Below are 21,258 nucleotides of genomic sequence, written 5' to 3'. Positions count from 1 at the left end.
CTCTAGAGTAACCACTATAAGAACAGTATAAGCATATATATCTAATAAATTAATAAATTAAAAATGGAATAACAGGAAGTATCTGTTTATTTCCAGAATCCAAAAGAAGTTAATAGAGAAAAAAATAAGTAGGTGAGTTAAAGAGAAAATAAATAGTAACATGATAGATAGAAACCCAAGTTTGTTTTAATAAATATAAATGCAAATGGACTACATAACCCAATAAATATCAATACAATCAGATTAGGATTTTTAAGTAAAGGCTACTATAAGATGCTTACAAGAGATCATAAATATAAGAACCAGAAGGCTGAATGAAGGGTGCACGAAGAAAAGCAACGCAAATATTAACCAAATGTAAGTTGGTAGTGTTTGTGCTAAAAACAGAAAGAGTAGATTTTAAAGCAAAAGGCATTATTAGAGATAAAAAGTAACATTTTGTAATGATAAAGTGATCAACCTATGAATAATGTAAATGTTAATTGTGGTTATCTTTTGAGTGGTTTTTAAAGTGATTTTCACGTTCTTCATCATACTTTTTTGTATTGTTTGAGGTTTTTACAATAAGCATGAATTATTTATATCACCTGAAATAAAACAATAAAGCCATTTTTTACTGTAGACAGAAAAAGAAATAATGCAATACAAAGATTTAAGAGTAATCTTTATAAATAAAAAAAGTTTAAAAAGATTTAGTGGTTATTATGCTCTGATTACAATTATGAAAATTAAGTCTATAATAACAGGTCAAGAGAAATAAAAAGAGAACTAATGAGAATCAGGTGGAAAATTGGACAAAAAAGTGTTATGTAATCTCATTTTCTTCTTAATTCTACTTGTTTATATAAGGAGTAGAAAATAGTTAGATAATTCTGAGTGTATTTTCTGCAAGTAGATGATACAGGAGTACTAAAAAAACAAAAAGAATGTGGGAATGATCCAAAGAGAGGAAAGAACAGATCCATTCATTCACTCATTCATTCATTTATTCATTCAATAATTACTTATGGGTACCTACTCTGTGCCAAGTACTGACTGAAATTGTTATTTCTGAGGCAAACAGAATATTTGTCAGTCTAATGTGGGAAATTACTTTTGAGATTATTTGATGGAATAAGTCATGCATATTTGATGGGATTACCGAAGAATAACAATTCCTTAACTAACATACATTGAATTGAATTTGCTATTCAAATTATGGGAAGACTTAACGTGTTTATAACAATGATATTCTGAGAATAAGTAAATCTGACTTACAAAAATAAAACTACCCATAGATAAATCTGAAGAACATTAATGAATCATTAGGATTGATATAGGAAGGAGATAAAGAATAAAGATGCTGTTGAAGAGGATTCAAAAACCATCTGGCGTCCAAAGTTGGATTAGCTCTGTTGGGGTTCCCAATTACTAATTGCAATATCCAAAAGCTTTTTCTCCCTCAATCATTCTAGAATTTTCAAGAGCATTTAACACTGTTGCCCTCTTTGAATCTCTTGGCTTCTTTGGTTTCTGTTAACAAAACAAAGACAGTAGAAGTCAGTTTTTCTCTTATTTCTAACTATCAGTTTCTGTGGTTAATTCCTCTTTCTTCGAACAGAATTTGGATGACTGAACATTGATGATCCTAAAAGTTCTACCTGTGGCAATGTTTCCCTTTCACTCAGTACATGTTTTTTGCCTGATAAAATTCTGGCAGCTTCTATCAGCATCTCTATTCTAATAGATCAACCCACGCTTTATCCAATCCCAGAGCTCCAGTTCTGTGTTTTCACTATCCCTGTGATCATCCCCCATTTTGCTCTGCAGGAGGCATACGAATGTCACGTTCCATGCTAAAGTTACAGTTTTAATATCCTCTATTGAAGTTAACTGTTAATCTTTTAGTGTTCCAGGTCTCAAATAACGAGATTACAAACCAAGTTCCTGTGGACCCTGGTAAAGAAGATATTTCTTTCAAATCAAGTTCTTCTCTCTCTCTACTGCAACCACATTCCTGATCCTGGCTTCCAACAAGCCATTGATTTCCTTGTTTCCCAGCATCAAACTCCCTGCAGTCTAGTCTCATATTGCTACCAAATGTCTTCCTTCCTTCCTTCCTTCCTTCCTTCCTTCCTTCCTTCCTTCCTTCCTTCCTTCCTTCCTTCCTTCCTTCCTTCCTCCCTCCCTTCCTTTTTCTTTCTCTTTCTTTCTTTTTCTTCTCTTTCTTTTCTCTTCTTCTTTCTTCATTTCTTTCTCCTTTCTTTCCTCTTTCTCTTTCTTCTTTCTCTTTCTTTCTACTTTCTCTTTTGTTTCTCTCTTTTTCTTTCTTTCTCTCCCTCCTTTCCTCCTTGTTTCTTTTCTTTTCTTCTTTCTTTCCTCCTTCCTTCCTTCCTTCTTTCCTTCCTTCCTTCCTTCCATCCTTCCATCCTTCCCTCTTACTCTTTCTTTCTCTCCTTCCTTCCCTCCCTCCTCTCTTTCTTTCTTCTTTCTCTCTCTCTTTCAATTCTCCAATATCTTTTAAATTATGGCCTTCTAGAGTTCCTTCTGAGCTAAAACTGATATTGACTGTTACCAAGGTATCTATAAATACAGTTTTACAATTTTCCCTCCTTCAATATGAAGTTGGCCCAACTGAACTTTGAATTTTGAAGGTGCTTTCCTTTCCACTCCCTCATAGGATAAGCGTGTGCCACTTTATGGCAATCTAAGATGAAGAGTCTAATTTTATAAATAAAATACACTAAGGACTAATAATTTTCATTATAAAAATATTTTTCATCTCTATTGAGTTATTGCTTAGTATTCTTCTTATCAAAATGTGTGGTTCCAATTGTATATATATAGATAGAGTTTATCTGTGAAGTATTTATCATTCATGACCTGTCATTCACAAAGCCGTCAAAGAAAATTGAAAAGGAAGAAACTTCTGTTGGTTTATATAATTTTTTTTGAATCTGTACTGCTAAGTAATTGAAACACAATTTTACACATTTTCTGTGTTTATAGAAATATCTACTACTATAAAATTTTAAATATAAAACATGTATGCACAAAATTTTGATTATGGATACTGCCATCATTACGTATACATTTTTCTTTGCATGTATATTTTAATTATCATTACTATCGAATAAGTCCTATTAAATTAAGAACTAGCTGTATTAAGTTCTATCTTGAAAAAATATATGTATATATGTATATATGTAGATATACACATAAAATACGTTTTTAATTGCAAACTTAGTTCCCTTCTCCATACCAATGAAATATTTATGCAAATACTTTCTAAAATCCTTTTAGATTTAATATTTTCTGATTCTATTACAATCTTCAAGATACATTTGTGGATAAAGAATCAACTCCGACCACTTTAACATGGAGCAATGAGATTTTCAAAGATTCTTCTTGCTATTCAAATAATCTTATTTACTCTTCCCACATTCTTAAATTCAGTTTTTATCCATTTATCTAAACATTTCATGCTTTTATCATCGAACCTCCAATTTCATTTCTTGAAAATGTCAGGAAATACTGATAAATGCAAAGCTCCCGCTTTGTGCCTGGATTTCATTTGAAATCACCTTGAATTTTTGAAATGTAACCTTCGAAAAGGAATATAATTTCACTTTATTTCTTAGAAGCATTATTATAAAATAATATTTATTAACGGCTTATGAGAGGAACCAATGCATTTACATAGTGGATAAATATGTCACAAGACATAGGGAGATTCATTTACTCCTTTTATGAAGGAATAAGTATTGAATTAAGGGCTCTAAAAATAAGACCTGAGAGAGGATACAATATTTAAATTCATGTTTCTTATGAAAGTAATTTCATTATTACTGACAGAAAATGAGTTTCCTGAGATCCATGTTTCTTCCTAATTATTTTTGTGATGTGATATATGTTAACATGAAAACTGCTAAGTATAAATTTAAAATTACAAGACTATTTGGTAATTATAGAGTAAAATTCCCATAACACTACTGAATTCTATATACTTAAGCATAGTAAAATAACATAGTATCTACTTGCTAGTTATTCCTGTCTCTGCAGACTTCTAGGTTGTGACCACTTTGACTTGCATTTTTTTTCATGTAGCGGGCTCCTTTAAAAAAAAAGAAAATTTAAAAAATTTCAATTAACTGCAATTATAAATTGACAAATGCATCTAAATGAACATAATAAGCAAGAATGGAATGTGAAGAGCTTAATTAGATGTGTCCCTAATTGTCAGGTTACATATCCTATAAGAATAATTCCACAAACACTACCACTAAACATTAGAGCTGTGGGTATATAAATCCATGGTGGAATAAAAGGATGATACTGTTGTCCAATATTCTTCCTTACAGCAACACTTCAATATTTATAAGCAAAATTGCTTTGTATAGTGCTTTTCCTTCTTGCCCACTTTATTTCTAATAACTAAATAATAAATGTAAAATGTATTTTTTCTTATCTTGAATTTATAAAAAATTTTAAAAAATTATAATTTAGATTCATACAGGTTAGAGTTGCCTTCTCCTCTAATTATTCTGAGTCAATAAAATTTTATATTCTTGCTATTATACCTTAAACACTGATTTGGTGATTCACAGTGATCATTAAAACAAAACTAAATGCTTTGACATTGTTAGTTATTATATGTGCATATAGTCATAGCTTAATGTATTCAGTATATTATAACTAAAATAACTGAGCCCAAAATCCCCAAATGCATTTGTAATTAAGCGTATTTTAGAAAAGTGACTTGCATGAGACTGACGGAGATATACACATTAACTTGCTGTTGCAATTTGCACTCTATACATTTATTATCCCATGGTTGATATGGGAAATAAAAAAGAAAATGTATTTTAAATTTATTAATATGAATACTCAATATAAAGCCTTTATATCTATGTCTATAAAACCCAAGACTCTCTATATAATCATTAAATGTATAAGTCAGGACTATAGGGAATTTCCATTTATCAGTGGGACAGAGAAGTATCTAGTTCATATCCAGAGTCAGGCAGGGCCTGGTATGTCTTAAGAGTCATAAAGGGAGGATTCATTATCATTATTACTTAGTGCAATGGTTCTATTAAAAATTTAAAAAAGGAAATCAAAAGGCCAAAAACTTCAAGATCTACTTAAACAAGCCAATTTTACACAGTATGACTTAGATACTAAAATCTTTTCTTGGATTTGGAACTTTAAAGGGTATTTTGGAAAATAAAAACGACAGTGACAATATATAAATAGCAGATAAAATGCTGAAGATTATGTTTAATTGATATAATTCTTTATTTGCACAAAATGCATGTTCTTAGAATCAATAAAGCTTAGCAAATGATGTGTTTAGGCAGAAGTAATTTCCTGATAATAAATCCATTGTTAAAGTGAGATAGAAATTACGGTTTTAACGTGATAAAAATGCTCCTTCTGGTCTGGCCACTGTTCACAGAATAAAAAAAAAACATCAGATTCCTAATCTTGGTATTCAAGTTAAAAAGTGATTCTCTGCCCTTGACTTTACCCACAACAGTTTTTCAACACATACTTTATGGACCAGGAAGACTGAAACACCTGGTGGAATCTTCCCCACCCTACCCCCCACTACATCTTTGTTCTTGTTGCTCCTCCCGCTAGCACTGCCCTTCTACTGATTTCTGCTGTGGTTTCACCACTCCCATCAAAGTCCAGATAACGAGTTCCTCTTCCAGGAAGCCTTTCCTGATTCCTTTCGGTTGTATGTAATCTTTCACCGTCCTCTAAATTGCCATTTCTCATTTCCTCTCATAACACTTTTCAATAGATTCTAATTATTTATGTTTCATCACATCAAATGACTAAACTGTAACTTTTCCATAAGCTGCTTTCCTCCATGATTGATCTTTGCATTTCAACAAATTTCAGGATGGTACACTGTAGAGTATAAGCACTTCCTACTTTAAAAAAATTGATAAATATTGCTTATGTATTAAACTGGACAAATTTTTGTGGGTAAGAAATTTCCTCCTAGAGGGAGACTAGATATTGTTGGAAAAATTCCTTAGTATGTCCTCTTGGTGTAGAAGAAGAAACACAGGGGAGTCGAGTGTGTCTGGGAGTGGCAGAAGGAGGATCTCATTCTAGGAAGAGGGAAGGCCTGGAGAGCAAGGCGAATTGGTGTAAGGCTGTGGCCACTTCATATAACATACCTCTCTGCATATGATTCTTTTTGCAAGTGGTACAAAATATTTGTTATGAGGGTGCTGGATGAGTTTAGCATTGGGATTAATAAGAGACAGAATAAGAAGAGAGGGAAGAAGAGAGTCCCGGGAATTAGCAAGATTACTGGGTAGATTTTCTAAGCAAAGCTCTTAGGTGTCTGATACACAACAAGCATTCAGCTACTGTGATTAACATTTTGTGACTGGAAATTCTTATTTGGAGCAAAAGGCTGTATTAACGTTAAACAATTCTCTCTATTCCCCAGAATTCAAACTCTTTGATCAGTTTCATACCAGATGCCATGCAGATTCCAACTCTGTGTAATACAAGTAACTAAGGTTTAGCTGAAATAATCATAGATGTAGCTGGAAATTAAGGAAACAGCCATTCAACAGTCTGATTAAATACCATTTGATATAGCATAGGCCTACAACTTAGAAAACAGGAATCAGATAATTTAATTTCTTTTTCTGTAAAATGGCAGTAATCATCAAACTTAACATCTCATAGTTTTTTTTTTTTTTTTTTTTTTTAAAGTAAAATAAGCTCTTTTTGTTTGTTTCTGAGACAGGGTCTCGCTTTGTCATCCAGGCTGGGGTGTAGTGGCACAATCACAGCTCACTGGTGGCCTGGACCTCCCAGGCTCAAGTGATCCTCCAACCTCAGCCTCCAGAGTAGATGAGATTACAGGTGAAGGCCACCACACCTGTTTAATTTTGTGTGTGTGTGTGTGTGTATATATACATATATATATATATATATTTTTTGAGAGACCAAGTCTTACTATGTTTCCTAGACTGATCTGGAACTCTTAGGCTCCAGTGAGCCTCCTGCTTTGGCCTCCCAAAGTGCTGGGATTACAGGCATGAACCACCATGCCCAGCCTAAAATAAGTTCTTCTTAAGAGCAAAAACTCTCCTTAGAAGATGAGTATTTGTTATTATTATTTTTTATTATAATAGGTAAAATTATATGTGCCTAAAATATATTATTACAGTATCCATGAAGGTGATATCTTCAAAATAAACTATTATATTCTTGTTGTCTGTAATCTTGTCATTTTGCTGAAAACAAAAAGTGCCCCTTCATGTTCAGGGAGATTCACCATTCAATACCTTGAAGGGAATATGTGTCTGAATTTAGAAAAACAGTTCTTTGTGTTACATAGGCAGCAGTTATTATTTTAAGTATGCATAGACTTGCTTTTTTCTCTCACAGATAGCTGAAATTGGGCCTTTCCATGGCTAGTGCAATATGAACATCATCACTCCACTCATTCATACAAGAGAAATAAAGCCAGCAAGGCACACATACTTTTAAACGCAGTATTTTATTATTCTTTTATAAGAGACTTAGTCATTAGTGATATTACATTTTTAATGCTGAAAGAAAAAATAAAAAGGACTTTTGGTTATAATAGAGACCAGAATACCAGCCCTAATGGTTCTTTTGTTTGTTTGTTTGGTGAGATGGAGTCTTGCTCTGTCGCCCAGGCTGGAGTGCAGTGGTGCAATCTTGGCTCACTGCAACCTCTGCCTCCCAAGCAATTCTCCCTGCCTCAGCCTCCTGAATAGCTTGGATTACAGGCACCCACCACCAAGCCTGACTAATTTTTATATTTTTAGTAGAGACGGGGTCTCACCATGTTGGCCAGGCTAGTCTCAAACTCCTGACCTCCGGTGATCTGCCCGACTCAGCCTCCCAAAGTGTTGGGATTACAGGCGTGAGCCACTACACCTGGTCTGTTCTTTTTTTTCTAAATAAAATACTTAAAAAATTAAATTTTAAAGTGTGTGTGTGTGTGCACGCGCGTGTGTGTGTGTGTGTGTGTTCTTTTTCTCAGTGCTACCACTGTCCTCATTGGTTGGGGATACACTTGGCTAAGTGACTGAGCCTCCAGGTTAAAGTCTATTTTAAATGACTTTATGAGATAACTTATATATGAAAGTATTGTTTGAAAGCCTTTTGAAAGGCTCCTTGCTTTGGGCCATAACTCTTTTTAGTGGCATTTCTGATTTCTAGATTTTTAGTCAAAATTTTGGAAATACAATCTCCTCATGCAGTGCTTTGATTACATGTAAATGATGACACAAGATCCCCACTCATTGTGCATATTAGGTACATGCTAATTCTCATCAGCATATACTTCCTGAACTTTCTACATCTTTCTGTGATCCAAACTGCATTTGACTCCAGTTTGACCTGCCTCCAACATGCTACACAAAAGTGGAAAGTACGTGCTAAAAGTCCTTAGGGTATAAGCTCCTACTTAAAACATGGTTTCCCAGGGACAAAGACCTTGTTCAGTTATGCTTATAATCAGTGTTTATGACTCTGGACACTGTAATATTTATGAAGTGTTGCTACAGCACTTGAGCCGTGACGACACGGTAAATAGGCCAGATTTGAATGTCAAGCACTACAACTACCCAGCTTCACATTTCAATTATATTTAAAGGAAATTGCCTAATGCAAGTGTTTAAAAGTTCATTAAAATTAACCTTTTGAATTGAGAGGGTGCAGTGGGCACTCGGGATAATACCACAGTTTTAGATTTAGGTTTTCAATTACTGAATAAATGAAAAATTCAGGGGATTTGAAATGTCAAGGGTGCTTTGAAACAGATACTGAATTGGCTGAGAACTTTAACTCAGTCTCATGGTCAATGTCTCTAGTGTTCTGTGACATGATTACTAATAGTCATTGATTATTTAGTGCCAACAATGTGCTAGGAGCTGTTGAAGTACAGACATGCATAGCAAAGAAAAGTGATAAGCATTACTTCAGGCAAGAATTATGATAGAGAACATATTTAGATTGAATTACAGGTTTGACGGAAATTTTAAACAGCCACAGTCAGTTTATCATTTTAGGAAAAATTGCACCACAGCCATCCTCAGTAAGGGAGAATTTACTATATTTTGAAGGTCACCAATATCTTCCGAAGATTCATTACGATTTGTTGCTACATCTTACAGGTGCTCAACCTGTAAGAATTAGAGTTGGAGGGCTTTCCGGAAAGCATGAGGTCCTACACTCAATACTGGACTTGTGAGATCTGGGTGGAGCAAAGAACGTTTTTGAGGCAAGCTCTATGAGTCACTTGAATTTAAAAGCAGGTCTTTAAAGTCTATGTATAAATATCTTCAGAAACTAAAAGGGAAAAAAAGAATTCCAAATTGAGACCAAGTTCTGGTTATCTAGTCAGTGTGGGCTCTGGGATGCAATATGAATAAGCCCTGCAGAAGAGCTTATCTTTGAGGGGCAGGGATCTAAAACAGATTTAGATATAACCTGAGAAGTGCTATTTTGGATGTGTATACATTGTATCATAGGAATCTGGAAGAGGGGCACTCAGTACAATCTAGGGATTCATAAGGGGCTTCTGATGGGGCACTGCCTTAGATATTCCAAGCATTTTATATACTTTACTACATTTTAATTAAATTTCAGAAAACGAAACCAAGATTCTTCAAGTTTCTTTCATGCACATGGTTTTGCCTTTAGCTCAGTAAGAAAAAGACAGAAAATAAAAACAACAGAGACTGTAGATATCTATAAAGCTTTCATTGTTACCTTTAAACATGCACCCATCTCCAAATCTATAAACCCTACAGGGAGGAATAGACAGTACAAAACTGCTTTGCTGGTTGCTGCTGGCAAGAGAAGGAAGCCCTGAAGCTGCAGTGAAGACTCTGAGCTAAACTGGGCCACTGTTTCTGCCTTCCTCTGCTCTGGGTCTCCTGTCTTGACATTTTTTCTTTCTTTCTTTCTTTCTTTTTTTTGAGATGGAGTCTCGCTCTGTCACCCAGGCTGGAGAGCAGTGGCACAATCTTGGCTCACTGCAACCTCCTCCTCCCGGTTTCAAGTGATTCTCCTGCCTCAGCCCCCCAAATAGCTGGGACTACAGGCTCCCACCACCACACCTAGCTAATTTTTTTTGTATTTTTAGTAAAGACGGGGTTTCATCGTGCGAGCCAGGATGGTCTTGATCTCCTGACCTCATGATCCACCTGTCTCCGCCTCCCAAAGTGCTAGGATTACAGGCATAAAACACCGTGCCTGGCTGACTTTTTTTCTAGATCATCCTTACCACTATCATAAGAAATGAAACTTAAAAAGTCTTGCTTCATATATCCACACATATAGTTGCATAAATCAATAATTTTTCATTATTATTACAAACTATAACTCATACTCAATATTTCTTATGCATTTTTGAAACAGAAGTGAAGTCATAAACTAAAAGAGGCCCCAGAGAGTCCGTCTTTCCTATAACACAACTCCTTGTCATACAGAGTATTTCTTTAATCTAGTTAAGGATTCTGTTTGTTAGGCATGGATCTTTATTCTCTTTTCACAGATGTAAAACCTGACCTTGGAGTCAGATAGCATTCATTCATTCATTCATTGAACAAATTAAGAGCTTCATTTGCTAGGCACTGTGGGGCTAGAGAAGACTCTTGTCATCAAAACCCCCATAGTCCTGACAAAAACAAAGCTGTGTTCACCATACCAATTTTTCTCCCCTAGTAAATAAGAAGATTGGGTTTTTCTGCAGGCACCTCCCACTACAACTAGACTGGGGCCATGTGACTGAAAGTTTGGTCAATGATGGGTGAACATAATAAAAAATATTTCTAGGCCTAGCCCTGGAAAAATATAGTCTTGTGATCTTTTTATCCTCTCTTTCCCTGGTAAGCTGCAAATACCCAGTTGGCATAGCTACAAATGAGAGCCTCTCAATCTGCATTAAACTGTGACATGAAGGAGAAATAAAGTTTACTATGTTATTTTGGAGTTTAATTTTGGAGTTTAATTTGTTACCACTGCATAGTCTATTCTTTTTTGTCTAATATAATACAAAGTTTCATGGGCAAGACAGACACTAACCAAATAGTAACAGAAAATACAATTGCTTTGAAGGGAACAATCTGAGGGCTCTGAACTGAAGTAACAGGGGAGACTTACTGTAGTAGATCAGATAATATTTCAGAAATATTTAATCACCCCCCCTTATTTCTATAGAAGGAATATACCAGTGATGTTGGCTGGGTTTGGTTTTGTGACTTGCTTTAGTCAATAAAATAGGTGGAAGTAATGGTGGACCAGTTCTCAATCTATCCCCTAAAGGGTCTTGTGTGTTTCTGCTCACATTGTTCCATTTCTGCCACACATAAAAGCTATAAAAGAAACCTGTGCAGGTTAGCCCACTGGTTCTAGGAGGAATATGAGTGACATATGGAGCAGAGTTGTACCAACAGAGACTCCTTAGATCAGCTGACCTCCAGACATGAACATGCCCATATGAGATCAGCACAATCACTGAGTGAAGTCCATCCTGACCATCAGGCCCCCAACCAATGCTCTCACACATTTGGCTTAAATAGATGTTCAGTATTGCATACCACAGAAATTTTGTTATTGATATACACACTATTACAGTAAAAACTAACTAACATATCTTCTCAGATAAAGACCTCAATGAGGTGGTAACATTTCAGTGAACACCAAAAGGGAGAAAATTCTAAGAGAAGAAACAACATTCAAGAAGGCACTAAAGTATGTGGCATATTTTGAGAAACTTAATGATGGTCAGTATGCCTAAGCCTAATGAGCATGAAGGAGGGGAGTTCAGTAATAGATGGGGGAGATCAGACCTTGTAGACTCTGGTAGGAAATTAATTTTTAAATTTTACAACAGCCAATAGGGACTGTTGAAGGATAGCTTAAGGGTGGGAAATAAATTGGAAGAGAAGACAGAAATACTTGACTTGAAAATCCACTTATATACATAGCAAACACATTGTTTTCACTTAGGTTTTATGCATCATATGTATATATTGTAGCTTTAAGGGTGCTGATGGACATCAGAGGCCCTTCTACATTTCCACTTGGTACTTCTAAGAATGCCAGATAAGAGCAGGAGGACTAAGGAAGCTCTGACCAATTTTACTGAGACTGATCTCTCAGCCTACTTTTGTTAGCCTAATAGTGTGTATAAAGGATACCCAAGGGTTTCTTTGCAAAACGAGTACTCTCTTATACCACCCCTTAGAACCATGTGGTCCAGCAGAGTATATAATGTGCAGTGAAGGATACAGAGGAGTCATAAAATGGCCATTATAGCTAAATGAAACCTGCATCTCACCTTGGTCTGTCTGGGTCTTTATTGCACTTCATTAGTTCTAAAGCAAGAGTCTGCTTCTTCACGAGTCTCTATGACTCTAACTTTACCTACCTCCAAGACTATAATCCAGTCTAGAGATGACTTTCTAAAACATTTGCATTATGCATGTTTGACTTGGGGGCAAGGGAACAAGAATGAGGAAAAGGAAAATTAACATTTACTGAATGCATATTTTATTCTAGATATTATTCTAGGTGATTAGAGATTATATTTTTCTCAGGTTGGTTTCCCCTGCCTCAGACTCTGCCTGAGACAGAGTTGATAATAAATAATTTGGGAGGGAACACCAGGAAACACCAATAAAAGAGTAAAGAAATAAAACAGGGAAGGAAAGGAAGCCAGAAATGGGCGCGTAATAAAGCAGATTACCAATCTGGGTAACTGAGGCTGTATTCTGCGGGCAGATGCTGACAGACACCATGGAATATGCCTCAGGGTGACTCAGTAGAGGGATGAAGAGGGTTGGCTATTTATTCTTCTACTCCCATCTGTCAATGATGGAAGGCTGCATCTGGGGGCATTCTCTCCGCTGTACTTATAGGCTGCATTGAACACAAGCTGAAAGACTGTTCTCAGGCAGATATGACAGTGCCTGCACTTATATGCCATGGCATGACTGGAATAACAAGGATCAAATGGACATGGGAGGATCCTCAACAGCTACAGAAACTTTTGCTTATTTATTCCTCATTAATCATCATCATTTTACACCCTTAATTCCCTTATTGCTCAACTTAAAGACACATCCTACCACACTCTATTACTTGTTTCTTATCACAATTGTATTTTCTATATTATCTGATCCCTTATCACAATTGTATTTTCTATATTTGTCATTAGACTGTGAGCATAATAAGGCCCAGAATTGAGTTTATTTTGTTCATCAACATCGAATACAAAGTAGGAACCACTTGATATTTGTTGAACCAATGAATAAAAACATCTCTATGACACAAGTAGTGTGTTCTTCGTTAATGGGTGGGAAGCTATGGCCATATTGGTGGTGACAGGATTCCAATACAGGAAAGTCTGACATAAATCCCATACTCTACCACATCGTGATAATGACACCATACTGTGTTCCTGCTTCCTGCCTCAGAAACTCAATCATTTTCTATTTCCTACATCATTAAATCTTAACTTTTCTGCCTGACTTTCAAATCCTTCTATAATCAGGATAGTTAGATTAGTTTTGTAGCTTTAATAAAAACAGCATACAAATACCTTATAGGATGAATGAAATATTTCTTAAGGCCATGTGTGAAAATGACTTGCAGGTCGCTTATTGTCAACAGTTAGTGTACTATGAGAAAACAGTGTGATCTAGTCTTTAAAAAGTCCAATGTGAAAATGTTGCATGAATGGGAATATAATTTCTAGAGCTGTCGAAGGTTGGGTTAAGTGATGGTGAATGCTAGACTCTGTTTCTGAGGTCGAAATGACTGGAACACTCAAGAGTAACTGAGGACAGGACAGCAAAATTCCTTTTATCCATGCACAGGTGAGTGATTTTGCTCAAGATAGTTGGACCTGAACAAGAACCACAGAAATATGCAAGCAAAATGGAATCAGTAAGGTTGAAGCTGGAAACAGAAGAACAAGAAATAATACATACCTACTTATATGTGCTAAGGGTGTGTAGATGCTTTCATTTACATTATTTAATGTAAGCCTCAAGACAAGGTGATTAGTTGAATATAGAGCCAGACAAATACATGAAAATAATTCAGCATTCAGTCAAGCAGCAAATAAATTACCAAAAGAAGAGAGTTGCACCCTGTGTGCTAGGTTACAAACTCATATAAGAGATAATCAGGTAATGATATGACTTTTTTTTTGGAGGGAAGATGTGGTAGAATGCATTAATTGATCAAAAATATTTGAAGCGTTTCTTTGTACTATCAGGCTCATCTGTATGGATGTTCCTTCCTCTGGGAGTGTTAAAAATTAACCATACAAATTAGGTCATTCTGGTCATGTCCAAAATCAGAGTCTCGGGGCCTGGGGGATAAAACACTTGGGGCATATAGCACCATCTTCAAGAACTGAAATTTTCTCAAGCCCAGCTGCTGAAATGGCCTGCTGTAACCCAAATACCAGTTTTATGTAGTAGCTGCTGAAACAACCTGCCATGACTCTAGAGCTAGTTTTACCTACCACCCTCACTTACCAGTCTTCTCTAATGTCAAAATTTCTTCCAAAACACTTCTCTTTCTAATGAAACTCTAAACCTTTTCTTTGTTCTTCAGACATACTGAAGATAACCCTAGTCTGGGTGTATGCCCTGGATTGCAAGTCTGTAACTCCCAAAGAAAATGTTTAATTTAGAGGCCTATCTCTATGTTTTATTTTGACTTCAACAGAAGGATTACACTTCCTGTCCCAATGATGTTAGTTAGGCAATGCAACTCACTTTGACTAATGTAATACAAGCCAAGGAGAAGCTTTAGGAGCTCTCCTGTGCTTCTACCAGTGTTCTCTTCCCTCTGTGGCCAATCACAGCTATGGGCTTCATTTTCTTTCTAGATTGTGAAACAAAGAGAAGGTAGAGCAGAGCCCTAGCCAATATGGAGCCAAGTAATTGTAGTGAAAAATAAACCTTTTTGTTGTAAACACTAAGGTTTGGGGGTTACTTATTATTACAATGGTAAAGGTTGTGTAAGAAGAAGTGGGTAACAGCATCTTTTTAATTTTGGGAAAGTTTACAAATTAGAAAGTGAGATAATAAAGAAAACACTTTACAGAAATAATTTTGGATTTAACGTAGAAAAAATCTATAAATGGTGTTTTAAAGTGTTCATAATATTTAAAGGAATTTGGTCTTAGGGTATAAGGACACATGATTACAAATGAAATGAGAAATAAATTATTGAATTTTGATTTGTAGTCGTAACATGTAGGAGAATTTTATTTCCTTGGCTAACAATAGTATTGTAATGCTTAAGACAATTTGAAATTTACTACATGTATACATATAATTGATTAGATTTACAAGAGTGGTTTTAGTCCTTGGGGATATTTTGCTTGTTGTATCTGGGCTTGAAGTGATTAATAAATAGATACAATGTATTAGATTTAGGAAGAAAATAAAAAAATTTAACAAAGTCTGGAAAAAATAAAGTTATAAAGTGATTATTAAAACTGATCATATTTATAAACAGAATAATAATTTAGTATGTTCCCTGTAAACACACTAAAATACTAGATTTCAGTAAAAAATGTTAACTTTCATGAAGTAAAAATTAAAAATTGTGAATAGCTATAAATAGTCTATGCACAAAAACCATTCTAGAACATTAAAAACTTACAACAGAAGTCACTAGGAAGTAGTAACATATTTCCCATTTTATTGATGAGGAAATGGAAGCTGGATGGATTATTCCTAAAGATTGGAAGAGATTTAGTCTACCTAAAGCACCTGATTAAAAACTGTGCAAATATCGTGGGGTCAGTAACTGCCTCCTGAACTAATGAATAAAGTGTACACACAAACAGAGATTTTATTTTGTTAAAATTGTATTTCTCTTTATCTCCTTCAAAAAAATTGAAGAGACATAATAAAAGATACCCAAAAACTAGTTTTAAGTTAGAAAAAGGTCTTTTATAAACTAGTTTTAAGTTAAAAAAGAAAAGAAAAAGATACCTTATCATAAAACTTATACATCTATTGTGACTTAGCACCCAGTGTATATTTGTGGTTCCTGGAAGAGAGGCAATGAAGGAAAAGTACAGGTTATACATTTTTTTTATCTGTTACAAAGAAGCATATTAATTTTGTTATAAAATTCAGAAAGGTATTTAGTCTGTTGATATATGTATCTTGGAACCTAGAACACCTACAAATAAGAACTCTGACCAAATCTTTTATCAGGTTTCTAAAAGAAATGGTAAAGCTTTAGATAAAATAAAGAACAGTGATAAAGTTGACTACATTATTATCTGCACTATCTATCTTTGCATACTTTTTTGGTGATACTCTTCAACTAGGAAGGATTGTTAATTAAAAGGCAAACCTCAAAATGAAGCAAATACATATTAATAAAAACATCATATACATGCTATAAGTACACACACTGGCAAACATAGTTCAATAACTTATGAGTTTCAAGCAACAATTATGTAATCTGTTGAAGATTTCCTAATTTCTGATCTGTAGATATGAAATTAAAATTTGTTCTTAGAATAGATATATTGATATGTAACTAATACAAATTATAAATAGCTCTAAAGTAATACTGTCCTTTGATAAACTAGCCAGCAAGTACAGTATAAGTGCAACATAATCTTCTTTCTCAATTCTCATGGTTCCATTACTCTGAATAAAAATATGAAATGAAATAAAATTTTGCTAAGTCTTAGAGTAAATGAGTTCTAGGAAATATAAAAATGTGTCTAAAATACTTAGATCTGTCATTGAAATGTGAAACTATAGTATTACTTTTATGAAATGAAGTAAAACTAGATTTATTTATTTTTATCTTGAAATACTGCACAATTGTAGAAAGTAAATAATCTGCTTAATTTTACTATTTATAATTTAAGAAAAATGATCCCAGGAGAGACTCAGTCCTGTGAGATTTTTCAAGATAAAATAAGTCAGGACAAAGTAAAAGTGAAGTGTGTTTTCATTTTTTGATGTAAAAGTAAAATGTATTTTGAGGTAAAATTCATATAAAATTTTACTGTTTTCTTTTCAGACTGTTCTAGGGTCTCATAAGAACTAAAAACATTAAGTAATTAAAGGCTGGACTCTGCAGACAGATCAGTGAGCCAGAGAACAAGTCACCTTCTGAACTTTGCTTAATGATGGTGTTGATAATACATAACACCAGAAGCAGAAATTACATCCATGTAATAAACAGCGCAATTGATCCTAGGAGAGGAAAACACATCTGAATAATGGTTTGTCATAAAACTGCTCACCCTTTCCTGACTGCTATTGATTAAAGAAAAACCACATAAAAGTACTTACGACTACTAAGTAATATTATTTTGTGCCTAGGATACTATCTATATTTCACATCTCAACAAAAATATTCATCTTAATAATGAACTCCCCAAGTGCTAGAATTGTATATTCAATCAAAAATCATTTTTTCCATCATTTATATTTGTCTTTTAGGTACACCTCTTTACCACACTTATTCTTGATTGGATACTTCCACACACATTGTGGCTCTTAAAAGTTGATGAATAGCCTCCATGTCAAGAATTAAAAAGTTAGTCCTTAATGGTCTCTTTCCCATTTTTTCGCCTTCCCAATTAATTTTATAACAAAGTTAGTTAAGAGTTTGGGCAAAGAGAGAAAAAAAATCTGAAAAGAAAAAGTCTCAGAAAAGGCTTAAAAATCATTTTGTGGTCAATAATGCAGGGCCGATTGTCCCACCATGGATTATCCCTGGAAATACTGTCTAGCCAAAGTGTTATTAATAACAAGATGCCAGCAAAAATGTTGCTGATCACAAAAGCTGTCATGTTTACTGTCATCTGCAGTGCTGCGCTCCAGACGAGAGCAGTAAGAACTGATGCACTTGATGATGTGTTCTATCTTACTTGACAGGAAACTGATAGGCATGTGACATGTCAAATACTACAGATGAAAGTATGTTCTTGATTAAATACGGTGCGTGATGGCCCACGAGCAGATAGGTCACATCATTCATCCTCTGGGCATGTAGCCAAGTGGCACAAATGTCACATATATTTTTGCTTTTAAAATTAAAAAGGAAGTATTTGATTTTGCTTTTGGCTAGAAGGTGTTCAAACTTGCAGAAAATAAAACACAATGCCTTGTTTTTGGATATTGTTACAAAATTGTAAATAAAAACAGAATTTAAAAATTATTAATGCAAAGACTTTCCGAACTTTATACTGCATGGACACATCATCAACTCAAGCATTTTAAATACATAAAATGGAATCTTTCCTTTAGCTTGGATAACACTAGTGATACGATTTTTAAATTGTTAAGCATGAATATCCTCTGTGCACTAATTCGAAAGTAAATTAAGTCAACTGTTTCTAAAATAGCACGCTCTGATTAAATAATTAAGTTTTCTTTAATGAAACCAGAGAATCTTCCAAAGAGGCTGGAATGCATTCCTTGTTATCAGGACTTTTATTTTGTAGGAACACTTACATATTCCACATACAAAAACAGCCTCATGTGAAAGAGTTTTAGTCATTAATGGGTTCATCAGTAAATGTCAAGGAACATGAATTCATAAATATATCTGACTTTAAAATGCTATCATTATAATGACTTTCATTTTCATTTAATATGGGGGATGAGAACAAAAATGGAAGTGGATGTTTTTTTTAAATGCAGATGTCTTCTGCCCTATTCATTAATTCAGTCATGCAATGAACAAGTATGTCTCAAGCATCTCCATGTGCCAGGCACTGGGCTCAGTGTGTGTGATACAAATGTGTGCAACAGATCACAGTACGTTTCCACTGACCTAAGAGTCTGGTGAAGAAAAATGAACAGCACAACATTCTATTACTAGTATTTCTGCTTGGGGTGGGGTGGGAATTTTTACACTCATTTACTTCATTGAGCCTGAAACATCTGAAATGTGTTGGTATCCTAACTGATATGTTCTTCTAGGGTAGTTTTCGGTACCTTATATGCAACAACTGATTTGACAATCTAGAGAGGAGTTTATTGAGGTTTGGTCTGTACCTTTCATCCATAATTTTAAGGCCACAAGTACAGTTTCATTTAGTAGAATTTAAAAATATATTGAATCTAATGCAATCACTTGTGGTTTTATAGCTAGGGCTGGTGCAGGTTTGAAATTAAGGATGTGTAAGGTTAACAACAGCGAGGGAGTCACAAGGGGGCGCAGGACGGTCATGGGCTCAGAGCTACAGTGGACTCCTGAAGGGTTGTCTGACATGCAAGGATTTCTTCTTTCTGGAATGGCCTTGATATACAGCACAATATGACCCTGGTCTTGGGCTGATCAAATTATTTCTCTCCTGAGAAATAAACTTAAAATGGGGACATAGTAATTTCAAACTTTGGAACTGAGTCATATTAACGGTGGCAACTGAGAGAGAATAAACACAAACTCCTACAACCAAGTTCCCTGTAATTTTCTAGATCCCTGTTCCTTTCTTTCTCTCTTGGTCCTCTCTTCCCCCTTGGCTTGAGTGAGCTCGCTAGGTGTGTTTCTAAGCTCCTACGTCATTTTCTTTTGGGGGTAGCATTGCTATTCTATAAAATAGTGAAGCCAGCCTCAAAGTAGATGGAAATCTTTCACATTCCTGTCCTATGCTGTGAGGAAGGAGACATGAAGGTTAACGTGGGTTTCTGCTAGGCCAGTAGAAGAATAGGATACTCAAAAGTATTACAGAGTGTTAAAATACAGATTTCAGTAAAGGGAGCAAGAAAGCCAGATCAATATATGAAGAATTTACAAAGGAATAATAATAGCACATAGTTGCATAGTGCTTACTATATGCTAGGAATTGTTCCAAATGCTTTACATACATTAACTCAATCCTTACTGTTGTTTTCAAAGAGGAAACTGAGGCGCAGGAAGATTAAGTGACTTGCCTGAGTTACACAGCTAGTAAGTACTAAAACTATCATAGAAACACAGACAGTTTGGCTCCAGGATCTACATCCTAAACCACTCCTGACTGTTTTGTGCTAGCTAAGTTCAGGTTCCGCACCTTTTGCATCCCTAGATCTGCACCTTTTGGATCCCTAGATCAGTGATTTAAAAGGGATCAGAATGTTGAAAAAGAAGGTGAATTTGTGAAGGAATATCTCCCCAAAAGCTATTACCATAACATGAGTACCTTTTCCACCCAGGGGTGAAGTCAATGACGCTACCCTCTACTACTTCAGTTTAGTGAGAAAGACTTCCATAGAACCCCTCAGTGAGCTGGAAATAAATTCCCTGCAGTTGAAAACATAGAAGACTGGTACTTGGCTTACACTTAGAGAAGTAATTCAGATGTCAGCGGGTTATGGGAGGCTACCTGGCTGCATCAGGATTTATCTCCATGCTGAAAGCAAAAAATGTGCCAGTTTTCCTGTCCATCAGAAGTAAGCCACACAGAGGAGACAGCTCATGTGGGGCCATCTTTGGCCCTGTTCGATAAAGCTGCCTGGAGAGACAGATGAACCCCACAGACAAAAACTTGGAGACACGTATTGAATTTCTAGATGCTACTGGAGGAGTTGCAAGGACATTCAAAACAGAGTTGTATCTGCAGAGGTCAGGAAAGAAGTTTTGCCATTGAAGGGACCCTTTTTTTTTGTTTTTTGAGATGGTCTTACTCTGTCACCAGGCTGGAGTGCAGTGGCACGATCTTGGTTCACTGCAAACTGTACCTCCCGGTTTCAAGCGCTTCTCCTGCCTCAGCCTCCTGAGAAGCTGGGATTACAGGCGCGTGCCACCATGCCCAGCTAATTTTTGTACTTTTAGTAGAGACGGGGTTTCACCATGTTGGCCAGGATGGTCTTGATCTATTGACCTCATAATCCACCCGCCTTGGACTCCCAAAATGCTGGGATTACAGGGGTGAGCCACCACTCTGGGCTGGGATTCTCTTAAAAAAAGCCATGAACATAGTTCACAGTACTTTGAACTTTCTCTCAAGAGATGGGCAAGTCCTTTAGCCAGGTAAGTGCTTCTGTTTCTTCACAAAGTGTCTCCAGCTCCTTTTTCAAATCTCAAGGGGCTCTGAAATGGTAACAAAGAAGTCAGAAAGAAGGTGAAAGGGATAGGAGTAACTTTGACCATATCTTCCAGCCTAAAGGCAGACAAGCAGAGAGTTACAGATGGGATGGTGAGTGAGGTAGGAAAAGTCTAAAATTTGAATGAAGACTAAAGCATGGACCAACAATTTGGACTGAGATAGTC

The 21,258-nt window shown here is 35.4% G+C and overlaps 1 protein-coding gene across 3 annotated transcripts in view; it reads right to left on the bottom strand.

Moving 5' to 3' along the window:
• LRRC7 (leucine rich repeat containing 7) overlaps positions 1-21,258 on the bottom strand; it is a 556,840-nt gene that overhangs the window by 398,835 nt on the left and 136,747 nt on the right. The window contains exon 3 of one of the 3 annotated variants that reach the window (XM_025391937.1): positions 4,017-4,093. The exons of the other annotated variants lie outside the window; for them this stretch is intronic. Coding sequence (XP_025247722.1) covers position 4,017 — 1 coding nt within the window. The 5' untranslated portion in view covers positions 4,018-4,093. The remainder of the gene's footprint in view (positions 1-4,016; positions 4,094-21,258) is intronic. 3 annotated transcript variants of the gene reach the window in all.

Source organism: Theropithecus gelada, chromosome 1 (genome assembly GCF_003255815.1).
Source record: "Theropithecus gelada isolate Dixy chromosome 1, Tgel_1.0, whole genome shotgun sequence".
Lineage (NCBI taxonomy): Eukaryota > Metazoa > Chordata > Mammalia > Primates > Cercopithecidae > Theropithecus > Theropithecus gelada.
The sequence above is the reverse complement of the archived record's forward strand: the minus strand, read 5'-3'. Positions and strand labels throughout refer to the sequence as shown.